The sequence below is a fragment of the Poecilia reticulata genome, chromosome 9 (assembly GCF_904066995.2).
Source record: "Poecilia reticulata chromosome 9, P_reticulata-male-v2, whole genome shotgun sequence".
Classification (NCBI taxonomy): domain Eukaryota; kingdom Metazoa; phylum Chordata; class Actinopteri; order Cyprinodontiformes; family Poeciliidae; genus Poecilia; species Poecilia reticulata.
The window spans coordinates 29,916,088-29,935,290 of NC_088838.1; the positions used below are offsets into that span (position 1 = coordinate 29,916,088).

Genomic DNA, 19,203 nt, shown 5'->3' on the forward strand with positions numbered 1-19,203 from the left:
GTCTATGAAGGAGAAACAGAGCTCACATGTTGCAAAATAAAAACTTCAAAGTGCAACAGGCCTGGTTATTTCAATTAGTTTTTGACTTGAACTCTAAGCTGGACCCCCACCTATCACTGCCAGGGATCAGCCACAAGGGACCCTGTCACTGTTTCCTTTGACCGCACTGAGTATTTTGTTTTGTTCAAAGTAGAAGATGGGACGGAGAGGTAAAGTGATACGACCGTCTTCCTGACGGGGCGCGCTGCTGTACCCGACCATGCGTGCCTGCAGGCTTGTAGAGGGATGATTCCTTTATCCCTGCATGAGCTCTAAACAGTAGTGTGCACCCACACACAGTGTACATACCACATGTCAAACACAGTATTATTTATTGCCTTGCTGTTTTCAAGTGTTTATAGAAACTTTCGCTCCATCATTATCTTCATGCAAATATGAAACAGAACAAAGATTCACAAACAAAGTGTCGATACGGTGTAAAGGGCTGACCTTTATGTAACACTGGAGTTTTTTTTTCTCTCCCTCCCTCAGTCACTCAGCAAAACTCTTCATTTGACTGAAGCATTTGAGGCCACACAAACCCTGTGTACAAGTTCAAAGTTGTTCAACCGAAAAACGATCGGGTTCGCTTCACAGTTGACATGAGCAAGAACACATCTGGTCCCATTTTAAACCAGCAGGGAGAAAGGAGTGTTGATGGTGAAGATGATATCGCCTTGTAGTATTTATACAACTTTCTTTCTTGACAAAATCAACCGTTTGGCCATGCAAATCTGTGATATGAAAACTTTTTTTCTCTTGTTGTTTTTCTCCTCACTTTGGTTGCCACAGTTGTCACCCCACGCACCATTTGCCACAACCTGGAGTTTCTCCAGACTAAACATGGGAGAAAACGAGCAGCATGCCTGAAAGTTAATGCCTCAGGCTTTTCTGATAACATCAACGGGTCAAAAGAACAAAAAAACAACAGCATCCAAATGGGCAAATGAGTTTCATGTTAGTTCCAAATGCTGAGTTCAAAACAGAACGATCCGTCGTAATCCAAGAGGGCTTTGAAGGTTAATCAGGTCTGTGCTTGGGTCACCATCTCCAGAGGTTCCTCTTTTCTCTCTCTGAATATGTAAATGAAAATGTGAAAGAATCAGACATCTTACAAACAAAGAAGTTAAATCTAGAGCCACAACTTAAGGCTGTTCACTCAGGTGCAAACAGGTTGTTGCAGCTTTGTTATATTTTTCTCCTCTTGTGTTTTTCAGCTGACTTGTACAAGATATGTCATATCCAAAATGAAAAAAAGATTCAAAAGGTGGATTCACTTTTGAAAAACCCTGGAACTTGTAATGATTGGTGCAGTTTGATAAAATCTATACATTTGAATGTTCACACAGAAAGGCCTGCTGGAGTGTTAGATTCCCTTTAAAAGGACAGTATCATTTAAAATCTGCTTTTTACCTTTAAATCATATTAAAAGGTTATTCCCTCATCAAAAACAAACCTGAAGTGTTGCTTTGATACTTTCATGCATGTTTGAGAAATCCTTTGACCTCCACGGCAACCATTCAGCTGTGAAATCGCTGCTTATAGCTGCAGGTTCCAAATTTTGGAGCTTATGCCACACAGAGCAGTCCTCCCCCATGACGCTCCCACTCAGACCCTTCAGACTAGCTAGCATCCATTAGCAAACATCTCATTATACAAGTTACTTCTCAGTGCAAACCCTTGCTAAAGGGTTAATAGAGGAAAAATGTTGTGATGACTTCCTGAAGGCAGAGTTTCAGAAAGAAAGTGAGAGGCCCAATTTCAAGAGATAAAATTATGACGTCAATAATTTTTAAGTCCTATTTATTATAGTATTTTTATAACAACAGAAGAGAATATAATTACTTAATTGTAACTATGTGGCTGGAAAACACATAATACTGCCCATTACTTACACATTTTCTGTCAAAAGAAATCCAGCCTAACTGGTCGGCTCTTCCTGACGCTTTTTGCCATCATTGTCTTTGAAGCCACTCTAGAGATATTAAAATTTTAAGAAAACAGTTCTATACTTGGAGATCAAAAACAATTAATCTAATGCATGATGAAAGTCTGGCAGGCAGCCCCCAGAGCTTCATGTAAATACTTGGATTAAATGGGAGGGAGACTCGCTCCAAATCTGCTGCTGCCCTCATCACTCTTTCGATTCATTTTGAACCTTTTTCCACAAACACACAAAAGGCCGTCAACCTTTTGATGTGTCATTAAGCTAAAAAGGAGGAGACATGATGGAAGAGTCACACACGCACAAAAAAAACACAGTATCACTTCATGGTGCAGTGACTTTTATCCTCCTGTGGTGAGCTGCCACTCCGCCTGTTAAAACCTGCTAAGTAACCCTAGACGTGGAAAGTACCCCTGGAAGTCTGAGACACAAGGAGCACGTGGACAGGAGGCCTTCACCGTCTACCTGTTTGACACACACAACACACACACGCACACGCACACAGACACACACACTGTTGTGAAGTATCAGTGCAGCTTTCCTCCAGACACGCAACCCAGACAAGATCTGAAATACAGTAAGACCCCCTGCTACTTACATCCTGCTCTGCTTCTGTTGTTGCAGAGAAGTCAATCTGTCTGCACTTGTTTGAAGAGCTCATGCATGTCAGCTAACCGCTCACTCAGAGAGCATATCAGATGTCTCTGGTCACATTTTGACAACTGTAGGTGTAGCGTTTTCTGCCTAAGAGTGTCTCGGGACTCTGATGCAAGCCTGAGCATCTGCAGGGCTTCAGACACTTCTCTCCTTACACCTGGCCTCCTCTGATCCAGGCATCAAGAAGGGGGCAGGTGGGTTTGCTTTTTGCCCCCATGACCCCAAAAACAAAGCAGTTTCAATTGAGCGCCCGCTTCAAGAGCCGCTGACAGTGTGAGGAGGGCTCCTAACTTTGAACAGTCGTCGTTCTTTTTCCTTCTCTCCCGCTAGAGTAATAAAGAGGGAAAGCCCAAATGAAGTCAGTGAGCTCATAAAACAAGCCTTTAATTTGTTTGTATTTGCCCAGGAGCTACCACTACTGTTGGCCTCTTGCTCCTCTGGACTGCAGTCATGAATATAATCCCACAGGCTATCTGGTTTGATCAGATCAGAAAGGAAATTTACGAGCAACATTTAGGAGGCCCGATTTGTTGGATATGAAATGAGCAGGTGGGATTCATCATTGTCTTTGTACATCTCTGCTTGCACAGCAAAAAGGTGTGCTGGAGCGGAATGGGAGGGTAGGAAGACGTCTCACTATGTACCAGTTTTCATAAGATAACAAGCCGCTCTGACTTTGAACGTATACAGCTGAGTGAAAGATATACGGCCGTCTATAGCTGAAACACGGCGTCCTTTGTGACTTTACAGCTCGTTAAAGTTGGGAAGCTATGCGGTGATGGTTCATATATAGAGAGAGACACAAAGAATTAAAGGTCATATGAAAGTAGATTCAACTTTAATTTTAGAAAAGTATGAAAATGTTGTGTTATTTTTTTAATATCCAACAAAACCAAGGGTGACAATAAGCCAAGATGAACTGAATGCCATGGCTTGTGCTCATTTTGCAGGGTTAAGATTGTGATTATAATGATTATGATTAGGACTAATTGCATCTGGTTTTGCTGTTTGTTTCTTTTTGTTCTATTAGATTTTGCCAGATTTTTTCATATATCGTAGTTTTGGGGTTGCTGTATTAGTTCATTCATTTGTGCTACTTTCTTTATCTTTGTGATTAGTTTGTTAGATTCCACTTTTCCAGTTTTGTGTCCTAAAGTCTAGAGGATCATGAGAATGTTTTTTTTGTTTTTTGTTTTTTTTTCCCACAAATTTAAACCTTTGTGTTCTCTTTAGTTAGCCGTGGTTTTCACTCTGGAGTTGTTCCTCAGATGCCAAGAACTTTCTTATTGTTAAAACATGAACTCTAACCTTAAAATGATGAAGCGAAACCCAGAGTTGCTTTTTTTTTGCCTCATAAATTATCCATATCAGATGTTTTTTTCTATAAAGTATAGATAGAAAAAATTAATTTGTACCCCTTTCCCTGGTTTTTGCTTTAACAATAAAAGCAGACATTTTATTTCCTTTGTTAGAGATTATCTGTCTTGAATTGTTGGAAGTTTGCTTATCTGAAAAGTATCAAAAAGTGAAAGAATGTTTTTTTGCAGCAGTGATCTGAAGTAAAATTTTAAATTAAACCAGAAAACAAACCTAGGTTTCTATCAATGTCCAGATTTTAGTGGCTTTTTTTGTGCAGTGATTAGACAAAAAAAGGTCAAGAAGTCCCAAACCCAAAGTTGCACATTGATCACTGTGTGCATGTTACTGAGGGCAAAAGGTGACTGTGGATCCAGTCTAGAGTAATATTTATATATATTGTTTGTAACGCTACATTTTAGAGCAACAGAGACAAATTTTTGTCTATTTTCTGAGGAAAAAAATGGTTTACAACCTACCTGCTTTGCTTTCTGTTGTGTAGTTTTATTATTATTACCATGGTGACCAGTGCTGAGAAGGATCCAAAAGCCCCAAGAAAGAACCCCACTTTATCATCTGTAAAAACAAACAAACAAAAGCTGATATTAGTAACTGTTGTTCATCCTGCATGACTGAAATGCAAATAAATTAAACAATAAACCTTAAAGGGCCACCAGGAAAGCACCTATTGGAGATTTACAGGAAAAGGGATGCTGAGTAAAGGCTGCAGGGTAAAATCCATCATGTAAATTAATTAGTAAGCCTAACACAGGTTAATCATTGTACGATGAGAGATGGATTAAAAGTGCTGCCGACAGTCAACGACAGCCCAGTAACATTTAGTTTGATTCCTAAAGTTTCAAAGATTACTGTGAAGTTTAAGGTGAAGCATCCTCCTGCTTTATATTTTTAGTTTTTTACCTTTCTTATCGTTTTATAACTTGTTGTAGTTGGAGAAATGGACATGTGTACGGTTATGGCATGTTTGGTTTTTTTGTAATTTTCTGATTTATAGTTATTGCATGTTGTCTTGTCTTTCCCATTCTGCAGTTAAGTGATCTGGAAATTACAGAATCAACATTCTCATCTACTTTCTCACTGATGCATTTTTAAAATGTATATTTCTATATTTTTCCTATTTGTTTGTAAAATTGTTATAGTATGCAATATTTGTAGCATCAGAAATTTGACTGAAAACAATTATTTCTTTAAGATGCCATTTCTTTTTCTAATTTTAAACCATACCCCAACTGCAGGGTTGATTTCTTGAAACTGTTCTATGTGAGCTTAGGCTGCTGCAATAAAAATCTTAAACTTATTTTTATGTCTTAAAAGGAAATAGTTGTGAAAGCCAGTCTGGTGTATTTATCTTTCCCTTTTCAAGAATGCAGGACTAAAACGAAGCTATTATTGTTACACTGTGAACTTTTAATGCTGACTGAGTGATTACTCAACGCACCGCAGGAATTAAGCTAATAATTACACCAAACAGTCTTTCTGTCAAACACCGCCCTCTGCCCAGACCAGTTAGCTAGCTAAGATTACAAATGTTGTTTTTTTGCACTTATAAAAGTTGCCAAGAAGCAAGTCAGATCCCACCTTCTTTCCAAGTAATCCTGTGTACTCCCTGAAACTGTTAGAACCAGCTATTACCCATTTTCCTACATCACAAACAAATCCAGCAAGTAGACTTTAATAAAACATAACACACAGTGCTCAGCATTAAAAATAAATGTTTGCACCTGATATGTTTTAGCAAAGAATTGTGGCTAATCAGTATATCCTGATATTAACAAAATAAAATAACCAGTCACCACTGAGTTCCATCATTTCTGTTGTACTATCAGCGCTCCAGTTGCAACGGCAAGTAATCTCATTTCCCTGACTGTGAAATATAGATAGTGCATATTAATTATTGACCCATTCAGGCCATAGATTAGAATCCATTTGCTAACAACATTTATTACCAGATCTGCTTTTTTCAGGAGCTGATTATTTAAATTTAAATTGAGAGCAATTACATTTATTTATCTTCCCATGACTAACTTGGTGCAAAAGATCTTTTTTTTTATCTCCTGCTCATCAGATTTACATTTAAAGAGTGCAGATTTTCTGAGGTGAAACATAAAACAATCAGTTTTCATGAAAGTAAAACCCAAATACGCAAAACAGAGTTAGGTGTATCTGTTATAGATACCAGAAGAGATTAAAATAAAACTAAATGCTAACTTTGAAGGATTCTTCCAGAACTGTTCTACACATATGTTGCTACTTCTTAAGAAAGTATTTAAAAAGGTCATGTCATCCATCCATATACTGAGACTGCTTAGAGGTAGTTCGAGAGAAATAAGAGAAAAAACTGATTTACATCACAATAAAAACACAGGCTGGTAATATGGAAAACAATAATCTTAAATACTAGTTCACACAAAACAAATCCTAGAAGTTTCTAAATTAACCAGTTTTGCTAAAAAAAAAGAAAAAAAAAGAAAAAAGATACCAATAAATATATCAATTTTGACCAACTGGAGATTCCTGAAGATTTTGGCACTAATCCTACAAGATGCACAAGATATTAATGGACTTTCTGCATGTGAAGAACTGACACATCCGGCTTTTTCCTCCTGGCTTCGCTCAAAGCTATCCCATTACTCCTGTGAGCCTTCACTGATCATATTATGAAGGTTAAAATTGAAATATCTGCATTTCAGTCTCATGTCATGTTTTCAGAAACATGCACAGCATTCAGAAAACCCACATCTGGAATGAAATCATACTCAGGTATTCATATTGCTGTCAATAGGTGCAATAGATCAAACATTTGCAATTGATGCACAACATTTGCTTGTACATGTTACAATACTAAACTCTGGAAACATTCCTGTCTGGGGCCTGACTTCTGACTGCAGAGAAGGTTGATCTTGTCCATGGACAATCCTCAGCTAATAATTACACCAAACAGCCACAACAAGTTACTCTCTGGAAGATCCAAAAGCTTCTCATCTTTTTAATGTTGTATTGCTATTATATTAATCATTGCCTCAAATTCAGGCTGGAGGAATCCAACCACCCCTCCTAGCAAGATGAGTTAATCTAACTTCACTTATCATTAATCAAAGGCATTTATAACTTTGAAGTGAAGGAATTCAGTGTTTCAGCATTTTTGCAGTTTCCTGGAAGTTTCTTCCACATTAGTTGAGGATGAAAACTGAATGCTGCTTCTCCATATTTGCTCCTGGCTCTGGTTCAACACTCTGACCTGAACTTTGACTAGTGGAGAAATCAATGCGTTTAAAGAAAAACACATGAATGATGGTCTCAGGATCTTGTTGGGACATTAGTCCTTTAATCCTGGAAACGTTCTTCAGGTGACAATAGACCGACTAGTAATCGTTTTTATGTGTTTCTGAAGGTTCATCTCCACACCTAGATTCCAGGCCAGGTCATCAGCTTCACTGGTATCTGCATAGTTATTGCAACTAACTTGTTATGGTCCGAGATAGCACGAACATGCATAGAGGGGAATGAAAAACAGAAAACAATATGTTTATCTTCCAGGACATTTGAAAGAAATGCATATTTTTGCTCTTCCCAGGAGATGAGAGAGATTAGAAGTAAAGTTGATTTTTCTCTCTCATTGGTGCATCTGTACAGAGAGCTACACCCGAGGTGGATCTCACTCTGCATGACTTATTTTCATTAATTCAACTATCCTTGGAATTTGAAACAGGTTAAGTGGAGGCATCAGTCAAACAACGCTTGGCATAAAGAGCTTAAACAAACCCAACTCCAACAAGACAAAAGAAAACAACACAAAGTCAACAAAAACAAGATTCTGCACCTGCACCTGGCCTCACTCATTGGGTTAAGGTTCGTTCTCAAACATGTCACAAAGATGCATCAATAAAATGCTAACCTGCAGCATTACTTTTCTTGGAAAGTCAAGAAAATTAATTAAAAAAAACAAAAGTGGAGTGAATTTTCTGAAGCAGAGACTTTACTTTCACCGACAAACAAAATGATGTGACTCAAGTAACATGACTAGTTTTAAAATCACTTGATGTCCTTGGTTGGTATTTCAAACAAAGCTTGTTTTACATAAAAGTTCAGTGATTCATCACTGGAAGCAGAATAATTATTGAAAATACACAGAGGCGTTGTTTTGAACCATTTGTACCCGACTGGCAGACCATTTTATTTCTACATATACAGCTGAAACTAGAAGGTTACATACACTTAAACCATTTGGAAATGAACATAGATAGTAGACCAATACTTCAAAAGAAAATGTAAGGTAGTTCTGCATTGGCATAAAAACACAAAGCACGTTTTTTAAGTTTTAGTCAAATACAATTTCTAAAAATATGTATAAATTTCCTTCCACCTGGCAATACACTATTTTGCATTGTCCCATAACATAAAACCTCGATAGAAATATTCTGAAATGTGTGCCTCTAATGCAAAAAAAGGTTTAAAAGTTAATTTTTCTTCTTTTTTGGTAAAACCAGAGGCTACGAATACTTTTTCAAGGATTATGCTGCAACAATCAAAACTCATGCATTGTGCCCAGTTGTCTGTTCTCCTTCACTTCAACTATGGTGAAAACAGAGGTTGAGTCCAGCTGGATTTCTATGTAAAACAGACAAGATGGAGTATAAATCTAAACCTTAATGAATTTTGTCACAGTGTTTTGAGTTGATGTGTGACGATTTTGTCAACCTACCGACTTAAATACAATCAGGATTCTATTGAAGAGTTTCTCTTCTAAATGCTGCAGAAAACGAAGTAAAGGTTTCATTCATAATTTCAGACTAACTTTCTGAATGGGAGAAGATTTATTGAGAATTCCTATGTAATAAAACGCTGATTACAGTGATCACTGATAACAGGAGTGAAAATATACATATAAATAAGCTGCAATGACAAGGTTGAAAATGCTATGCAATTATGTAGGTTTACTGATATGCTAACTGGAGCATGATGTCATGATCTATGTAGTTTTTAAACTTAATTTCATATCATAAGGGAAAACAATCCCTAAGTTCAAGTAGAGGCTGTGAATTTAGTTCACAGTGTTGACTATAAAAGTGAATTAATTTAACTTCTCCAAACTAAGCCATCTTCTGGGAAATGTGAACTTGCACAGCACTGTTTGTACTCACTGTCAACTCTTCTGACAGGCAGCAGCGGCTCATTAAAGTGACTGAGAAGGAGTCAAACTGGAAGTGGTGGTATTTATTGTTCAATGGCACGTCCTTTTCAACTTAATTACGACTTCTTTTGAGCCTACACATCGTGCCGCAGTGATTCATATGAGGGAAAGAGAAGGAGGGCTGCTGCTGCTCAGTCTGTATTTAGCGTTGTTTACTTGGCTGGAGGTCACATCTGAACGATGGAGGAAAAGGAAACAGCTCCCGCAACACCTGCCACTGAGCTCCTCAGGCCATGTTGACAGTCATTAGCCCCGATTTGTGTAATGAGAGCCATAGAGCGAGAGCAATCATTGTCACATACTGTAGCTAAAAACGTCTGCCATCGTCTGTTAATGGGAGTAAACTCAGGTCCTCCTGGGGATTTTTTTATTCACGCGACTGTCTTGGTATAGATGCATGCAGTTAAACTAAGATGAATATTTATTGGTGAAGAGCACTTCAAGGAATTAGACAAATGAGTTCAACTTAGATGGGAAACAAATGTAGGTAATTTCAAGTTTTCAGAGTTTTATCCAATATATACTGCTCAAAAAAAATAAAGGGAACACTTTAACAACACAATATAACTCCAAGTAAATCAAACTTCTGTGAAATCAAACTGTCCACTTAGGAAGCAACACTGATTGACCCGACGAGGGTCCCCGTTGTCAATCAGTGTTGCTTCCTAAGTGGACAGTTTGATTTCACAGAAGTTTGATTTACTTTGAGTTATATTGTGTTGTTTAAGTGTTCCCTTTATTTTTTTGAGCAGTGTATATCAAGAACGTAAAATAAAATAAAAACACACACAAATAAAAACAAAATAAAATTTGAGAAATACTGTCATCTGCTGGCCAGATTGAAAAACTACACCAGCGAGGACTAAAAAGCCATTTCAGGGACTCAGATGTTGCTAATTCACCAACACAGAGCAAATCTAACCTCCAAAGCTTATAGTTTAGTTCAGGGGTGTCCAAAGTGTGGTTCCTTGGAACAATTTCATGTGACCCCCGACTGAGGTTCAAGAAGAATGGTGAGCACTTTTGTGTTTTTTTTTTCTAGCTTGAGTATTCCAAACATCCAGCAACTTATTACTCAAAAACAAAAAACACCAGAGCATTAAAAGGTTTTCTGAATAAAGTCGTCCCTTTTTTTGCTGGGAATAGACCAAAAGATTTTCATGAACAAAAAAACGGACAAAAAGATGACAAACATTTTTCTCACTTTGTTTCATTAAAAAACATTTCATGTTCAATTTATTGCGTAGCAGATTAAAAAGTTTGGCCACTGCTGGCTTAGTTGCCAGGTGCGGTGTGGTTCTGCAGATGTGTGCCTGTTTCTAATTGGTTCAAAATGCAGCAGCACAACTTCAGACAAGAAAGCTCTGTCCATTGCAAAAGTAGAGACTATTATAAAAGTTTAGTTTTGATGAGATAAAGGTCTTTCAAAGTCTGGCAAAATAAGGAAAGTCTTCATTTTAGCAATAACCCTTAGTTGGAAAAGTTAGTTTTGGAAAATGTGCTCAGTTTTAATTATAGTTTTTCAAATTAAGATGCTTTTCCAAATTATTAAGACTCAAATTTTGCTAAAGACATTTTGAAAGTGTCCAAAGGCTCAAGAGTAAACATTGTTGGTTTTGTTCATTTAGTTTGAGAAAATTAATTGCTATCCAAAGTCAGTGAAATTAGATCAGATGCTTGTTTAAGATGGAACTAAGGAAGATAATTAAGAAAAGAAGAATTGACCAAGCATACATCCCTGTGGAACTCCACAAGGGAAAGCTGAGGTACTGAATGAGTGGAGCTGAAGTCTTTCAATTTGATTTAAACATGTTGTGCAGCCACTGTCTTCAAAAGTTGACCTCAAATCAGGGTTTTTTCCTGAATTTACCTGTAATACAGTAGGGCTGCTCCCCTGTCCATGTCCCCTCCTGCAGACAGGTGCGCTCTGTTGACCTGTACAGTATGTAGCCTTCATTGCAGGTGAAGCTCAGGGTTTTCCCCTCCAGGTAATGTGTCCCATTCTTCTTCCCATTCCTGGGTGTGGGAAGCCAGCCACATGACACCACTAAGGAGCAACAATATGTCAAGAAGTCATCAGCCGGTGACAAGAAGCGAATATTTAAAGAACTGATGCTTCTTTTCTATAAAGCGACAATGACCGTGTTCACCTTACAAAAGCAAGCAACGTCATTTCAAAAATTGCTATTCATCTTTTATCAAGAAGAAAAAGAAAAACATTATTACTGACAAGTAATATTTGACCAATTGAGTTAGAAATAAAATGCAAACAACTGTTTTTCTCTTTCTTTTGCCCATGAGCTGAAGGAAATTAAAGATAGGCATACAATGATCTTGTGACATGTGGTACCTGGCTTCAGGGCTTCCATTAAGGCCTGATGATGTTGATGGGCCCTGAGTGTGGCGTTTCCCACCGCCAGGCTCCGAGAGATAAGGGTATCATGTATACAGAACTGCGCCCCTTCTCCCAAACACATCGACAACATGTCTGCTGCCAAGGGGTCATCAGGTTTCAGAGGCAGAGAAAAGGCCGGAACAAAAGCAGGGTCATGGCTTAATGGAAAAAAGTATGAATCCAAAAGGTAGTGGGAGTCATAGGTGAAAAGGGAAGACATGTTTGATATGTTCCCTGGAGGGAAAAATGAACAATATCAGTGAGGTTGTTTGGGATTTTTGGTTACTGAAACAAATTACGGGTTTTAGACGACAACCAACTTCTAAGGAACAACATGAACGTACAATTTTGTAGTTAAAGTATTGGGTGAACTCAATCACTGTTTATCCTAAATTAAATTATGCCTTTGCAGTATAAACAAATAATAGTAATTAGTTAGTAAAAAGGATTACTGTGGTTAATTATTATGTTGGATTGAGGCTAAGCAAAGGCAATGTAACTGAAACCAGACATAATCTGAAAAGATTAGCAACATTTGCTCGTGTCTTTTATTGGTCGCCTTGGCAAAGATGTGTGAAAATCCTGAAAGTAAATTAATACTTCACTGTAGAATAATTAAAAACTAAAAAAGAGCTGCAATTCTCTGCTTTGGAGGTTTTTTTTTCCTTTCTTCTCCCCATATTTGGGGAGAAAAACTCATCAAGTCTTGCTTTACAGTTTTAAATGTACTTTAATTATAGGCAAGTTTACCTATTTTTCTATTGACATTACATGACTTAGGTAGATCAGCACACAGATGACATATTTTTTGGTTACTTCATCCATAACGGACACTTTTGGAACCTGTTCTCTTGTTATGATATTTGGTCTAATTCAACATTACAACTCATTTAACAAGTAAAACATGTGAAATAGAATAAAAGTTGCTCAAGAACGGTGCCCTGAGCTACACCTCACTGAAAAATGGCAAAAAATAAAAAATAAAACGGATAAGAAGAGGAAATAAAACAATAATATGGTTTTTCTGCTTTCTTTTGTTGTCTCTACATTTTTACCAATAACTTAATACAATCAAATCACTGAATAGTTGAACAGCTCCATGATTTTAAATTCCTATTTTTTAGTTTTCATGTTACTTTACAGAAATGAATATTTGTGTTTACTCTGATTGTTGGTATACGCAAGTTCAACAGTTGCCAACACTCACATCCAGCTCCAAAGGTAAAGATTTCCTCCTGCGTGCCGTTAGCTGGTATGACCTCTCCAGATCGGGTCGTTAAGTCGTCGGATGGATCAGAGTTCATCCGACCGAGGAGACCCAGGCTGTGGTTGGAAAACTCCACTGGAAGCAGGACGGTAGCCGTCATGGCGCCTTCATGCAGACGGAGCTCCACAGCAGCACCAGAGGAGAAAATTACTGTCACATTCTGAGGACTGGGAGCAAATACAAAAACACCTAAAAGAAAATAAGATTCTGATTAAAATCTGGATACATAATTACTGAATTAGCATCTTAAATGTTCTAACTAAACAACTGTAATTAGTTACATTTACTGCATGTTTGCTGATGAATAGCATAGATCAACAGTATTGATCAGGCTACAGTAAGAAAGATTTTAGACACACGTGTAGATTCTTGTCAGACTTTGGACTTATCAAAATCCATCACTGACAGCTGGATTTGAAGCAGAAACTGCTTTGCACACAAATATATTTAAATAATATTGATATATCTAAGCACAAGACTGAAAATAGAAGACAATCTGTCATTACCAGTTATATTTTTATACAAGTTTGAAAACTTATTTCTCTATAAGTTTAGGCCAACTTTATAACAACTTTAAGTGAGGCGCTGCTGCGCCTCCCTTAAAGAACCAGAGTGAAATACTGCCATCTGCTGGCAAGAAATAGGATCTACACCTGTAGGAAATCAACAACAAACCACTTATCAAAATCGGAAAGATGAGAGAACATGGCATTCATTTAATGCAGATGTATGTTGATCTTTGTCATTCAGAAAGTAGCAGCAATAAAATAGCTACTCAGTAATCAGGAATAATCAGAAAGTTGTGATTGAAAAAAATCGGAAATGTGGATAAAAGCAGCTGGAAAACTGTAAGTGTTCATCACTGCAAGTCTTATTCCTAAAGCACAAGACTTAATGTTTTAGAAAGTAGATGTTATTACTGCAACACCTTCCTGATTCAGCAGGAGGTCAAAATAAATTTTAAGCAGCCCACCTTGCAGATCCATCCATCTTTGCTCAGTAAAAGGCAAAATCTTCTGGTTCCTCAGCGCCTGAAGATGGTCGCCAGCAGTTCGTACCTCGATGACGTCAGAGGAGTTCTCCTTCATGGCCACTGATGACAGCTGGGCAGCTTTGACTAAGGTCCCTTTTATTGGTAAACACAAACATCCTTTTTTGTTCTCGAGTTAAACCATGATTTATTGATGCTTGGGTCTGGGCAATTTTAAATAATAAGGTGAATAATGTTAAGTAATTCTGGTCATCTACAATCAATTAATACCATTTCACTTTCTTTTCTTAGAAAAACGTACCATTCTTAAGTTTCAGCTGCTCTGTCCTGGCCTGAACACTCAGGTTTTTGTCTGTTGACAGCAACAGGTAATATTCTCCTCTGCCGCTGAAGGTGTAACTGAGGCTGTCAAACGTTATAAAATGCAGATTTCCAAAGACAACACCTGCAAGACAGCAAAAAATCAATACTGATTAACTTATAGTGACAATTTGGCACAAATAATCCCCCCACCCACCCCACCAGCTCCAGCTTGCGTTGTGTGATATATTTTCCACTTATTGGCTCAGAATTGAAATCTGTAACTCATTTACTCCTCCACACTGATCTGGTTTTACCGGCTTCTCTTATGTCCTGTTGAAGAAAATGTTTGGATAAACCAGAATCAGTCTTACTGTGATTAACCGGTTAATGAGAATATAAGACTCAGAAACCAAAATAAAACCTGCAACAAGATTAAAACAAAATAAAAGTCAAATAGAAGAAAACGTTGATGAGCAAAAGGATTAAAACTCATTGTGAAGTAAAAAGTCCCTGTGCTCTGACACTGAGCCATTCTGTGAAGACTTTGAGAGCAAATACCACAGAACAAAAAATGTAAACAATGATTAATAACATGATGAAATCACTTTAATTTAAAAGAGAAACAACACTTTTTCCGACTGCTGCAACAATACCAGAGCATAGGTTAAAGTTAAAATAATGTTGAAACATTGCTTTACTGCTTGTTTTTGATACAAGGACTTAAGCAAAATTATGGCATAATCCACAAGTTAAGTTTAGCTGTAGTTTTAAAGTAGCTACGCTACAAATTATTCCCCATTTTGTCATTCTGTTGTTAACAGTTTAATAAGCTGAACGCTAGCTGCTCAATTAGCCAGCCTGCTAAAGAATTGCCATTAGGAGAAATGTGTGTTGCTCATTTTGTTGCAGCACCATATCCGTTTTTCTGTTTTTGTAAATATATTCAAACTGCTAAGTTTGACTTTCTTGTAAGAAAGAAAAATGTTCAGCTTCCTGTTTTTTAGCGAGCTGGCTGACAGTGAGAAAACTGGTCCCACTCGCTCATTTTTCTGGCATTTTATTTAAAAACTTTAACCCTCAGGAATTAGTTTTTTTCACATAAGCCGCCATTGCACTTCTGATTTACTGAAGCCTCAACCTGCTTTGGGTGGCTGGTATCTGCGACATCCACTGGAAGGCCGATGGTTCAGGTAGACGTGGCAGAGGTCGCTCCACAGGCAGCAGTAGCAGAAGCTCGCCACGTCGTACAGCCAGTGGGAGAACCCAGGAACCCGAGGGGGCTCCCGGTACGGCGGTGAGCCCCGGTCATGAGCACGGTCCGGGGTGCTGCCACCAACCGAGTCCCCCGTCAGGACCAGAGCACCTGTGTTGTCATAGCAACACTGCTGCCCTGATCCGTGACTTGAACTGCGGATTTAAGAAGGAGGCGTTAGTTTTTTTTCAGATTTGTGATTTTTTTTTTCTTTTCTTTGCGTCTCCTACCTGGCCTGAATGGCTCTGACACAGTGGACACTACCAGGGTGGTACGTACAGACACTGCCTGTCTCCATGTTACAGCTGTAATCAGTCTGACATTTAAAAAAATAAAAAATTAAATTGTAAAAAGTAACTTGAATGTCTTTATGTTTTCAAAACAAAACTCTCAAGATAAATAAAATATAGCTACATATACTTGCTACATACAACAAGTGTGTTGCAAGTGATTAGACAAAATAATCGCATTTTATTGCTATGGAAGATGATTAGGACTGCTGGGCGAGGGGGAATCAGGCATTTTTCTCAGAATTCTGTCTTTTATCTCAAAAGATTTAAATCAAAATTCTGAGGAACAAAATAAGAATTTTCAGAGAAAATTTAAAATTCTAAGATTAAAGTCAGCATTTTGAGAAAAAAAAAGTAAAAATCCTGAAATTAACATCAAAATTTTGAAATGAAAAACAGAATTCGGAGAAAAATGACAGAATTCTGAGTCAAAATTCTGAGAAAAAGAAAAGTTTTCTTATGTATCCTCTTCCACACATTGTTGTGTGTAGACCTACATGAAACCTTCCTGTGTCTGCGCGGGCCTGAGCCAGAGAACAGGGACAGTCGATGAGCTCGTCCAGGAAGTCAGGCAGCTTCCTCTCCAGCTCGTCCCACTGCAGACACTTCCTCTGAGCCCAGGCTGACGAATTGTCTCTGAAGGACTGCTCCAGGTGCCAGGCCAGAACATGGCCTCCACTCCACAGGGACTGGACATTCCTGGGAAGAAATATCAGTTAAAAATAGCCTCCAATAAAACAGCTCAAACTATGGTTTAAACATTTAGTTCAAGGTTCTGGAAAACCAGAAATTAATTGGATACATTTTTGTATTTTATCAGATGCAAACATTCATTGTATTAATAATGTTATGAGAATATTTGACATTTTCTGTACTAAAAACTAACAAAAACATCAAATACCAAACAATGAAACCAGTAAATGGTGGCATAGTTCATATTTATCCAATAAAATATTAGATAATGTAGAGAAATATTGGAAAAATGCTGTAAACATCTTCTCCTGAATTTATGCAATCCACATACTAATATTTATTAGCTTAGTTATGCAACCTGTAAGTCACACTGAAAAGAGAATGGAGCTCAAACTTAAAAAAATTAGTTAATTTATTACATGGAAATAAGTTTGTCAAGCTTACTTTAGTAGTTAATTATAGCTAACATAGTATTTTCCTATTCCAGTAAATGACCAGTAATTAATTGAAATGCTTTTTCCACTTCACCCTGGTAAAAAAAACATGCATATATGTGAAATTGAACAGCATTTGCAAATACACATCCTGTCAAATGCAATACTGTCTAGAAGTTGAAGATGTGTGGATACCTTTCTCCCTCTGATGTAGAACTGGCAGTGATTCGAATATTCCCCACTTCCCACATGGAAAACTTTTCTCTGGGTTGAGGAAAGAAGCTGAAGTCACCTGTGTTGGAAATATTCCTGCCGAGAGAGTAGAGGTAACTAATCTCTGCCTTCAGAGAGGACGACCCTGCAGTGCTCCTGCTGACCTCTCTGTAACCCCACAGCTCTACATTGACTGTTTCGGATTCGATTAAAGAGATGTTCCAGGTCATCCTCAGCTGCCCGGCCATGTTCGGAGTGCCATAGTTCTGCCACAGTGTTGAATTCACAAGGGTGACTTCAAATGAGGGATCTGCTTTACTGGGATGGACTGACACAGAGAAACAGAGTTAATTAGTGAATAAAAACAAAAAAAAAACATACTAATATTGCTGGAGCAGAGTGCAGCTTATTTTCATATACAGCATTAATAATCAATAGGAAAGGATTCATAAAACTGTGCAAAGTGTTGCAAAATATACTAAAGAACATTGAAACAAAAATTTAAGAACATTTCTGCAAGATCCTATAAAAGTTTCATGAGATCCCAGTTTACTTTGTCCAAGATTTCAGACATTCTGATTCTGAGCTTTGTAAAACCAGAAAGATACAACAAAGAACACTGTGCCTCACAAGTGACGTAGGAGGAAAGGAAACGTAAAATACTTTTGCAAGATCTCACAAAAGTTTTGCAAGTCCCAAGTTACTTTTTCCAGTGGTCAGTTGTAAAAATAATTGCATAAAAAAAGCACTTGCAAAACATTCTGATTTTTAAGACCACATAAAAAGAGCAAATCAACAAGAAAATCGTCATAGGTTTTTTGTTTTACCTGACAGATACTTTCCAGATCTGTTGAAATTTGTACCATCTGTCGAGACATCAAACGATATCCAGCCCGTCTCGTACAACAGAGGAGATATGCAGTACGGATGACCTTCCTCATCAATAATCCCCTGTTGTTCAATTTCACCCTTGAATCTGCAACAACGTCAGACAAACTTGGATTTATTTGACCTGTTGACTGGTGTGTTGCAACACTTTTAGATCCATTTCCTTCTCAGTTTGCCATCTGTAAACAGAAAACACTTCAAAATATGCAGCTTTTGCACGAGAGTCAATCATTTAAACAAACGAAATGTCAGCAAATTAAGTTTGTGTTTGAAAGTTAAATATACAGGAAGCTAAATGCTGCTTTTTTTTACATTTAAAAAATGTATGTTTTAAAAAATGTTAAACATTCTTCAAGAATCTCCTTTGACTACTAAACTCAGATTGACTGAAATGTTCTCCTTTAATTCAAGGTTTCATGTATCATTAGTCTGCAATGATTTTACAGGATCCTGCAACTCTGATAGATGTAACAGAATACTATCAATAATGAGTGCATACAATTGTGAGTTTTGGTGTTAATGGTCTCAAACCTGCAGAGAAGTCGCCCATCAGGAGGAAGAGTCAAACCCAGGATCCTAAGCGCTCTTCCTCCCAGCATGGAGCTGGAGTAAGGCGAGACCTGGAAGCAGGACTGGTTGGAGTCTGAACAGCGGTTTGTCAAAATACTGCTGCATGTTAGACCTGATCAAAACATGCGAATAATCAGAACCCTTTCTGGAAAGGAAGACTGGATTTGATAAAGCATGAATTCCTGCATCCATTTAAGACAAATCCATGATTAAAAATACTTTCTGAAAAGTTTTCACAAATAGCATAACATACCCGATGTTTTAGATGAGAAGAAAGTCAGAATTGTCCAGATAAAAAGGAGCTCTCTCATGAGTGAACCCATGTTTTGGTTTGGGAACACTGAGTAAACACTCATGGCTGACTGAGTCTACCCTTGACGGAGACTCCAACAGAGATGCAAAGGTCATTCAAAGTAACAAACAATCCAGATCACATGAGTCAAAGTTAATAGTTTCTAGTAATAATTTAACAGATGTTAATTTTAAGCCGTGTTTAAACAGGATTTGCTCCCTCTTTGTGTGCCGACACATGACACATTCTTTAAATTTCCAGAGATTTGCATGTGATTGCAGTGACATTTTTAACTTTAGTTCAGCTGCAAAAGCATTTAAATTTCAATTCCAGCTTTGTGTCACTTGTGACCGACCTGGCTATCAAACCAAGCTGTTTGATTTTAACATAATTTTCCACCTTTCTG

The 19,203-nt window shown here is 37.7% G+C and overlaps 1 protein-coding gene across 1 annotated transcript; it reads right to left on the reverse strand.

The window, feature by feature from the left end:
• Positions 1–352: 352 nt before the first annotated feature.
• On the reverse strand, positions 353–18,974 carry susd2 (sushi domain containing 2). The gene is made up of 14 exons (XM_017306508.2): positions 18,759–18,974; positions 18,467–18,617; positions 17,875–18,023; positions 17,030–17,375; positions 16,205–16,406; positions 15,648–15,733; positions 15,304–15,572; positions 14,164–14,307; positions 13,845–13,997; positions 12,812–13,060; positions 11,560–11,838; positions 11,080–11,256; positions 4,477–4,573; positions 353–1,112 (listed from the first exon to the last, which is right to left on the reverse strand). The coding sequence occupies exons 1-14, from the start codon at positions 18,859–18,861 to the stop codon at positions 1,064–1,066; spliced, it is 2,454 nt and encodes an 817-aa protein (XP_017161997.2). The 5' UTR covers positions 18,862–18,974; the 3' UTR covers positions 353–1,063.
• Between the last annotated feature and the right edge of the window lie 229 nt (positions 18,975–19,203).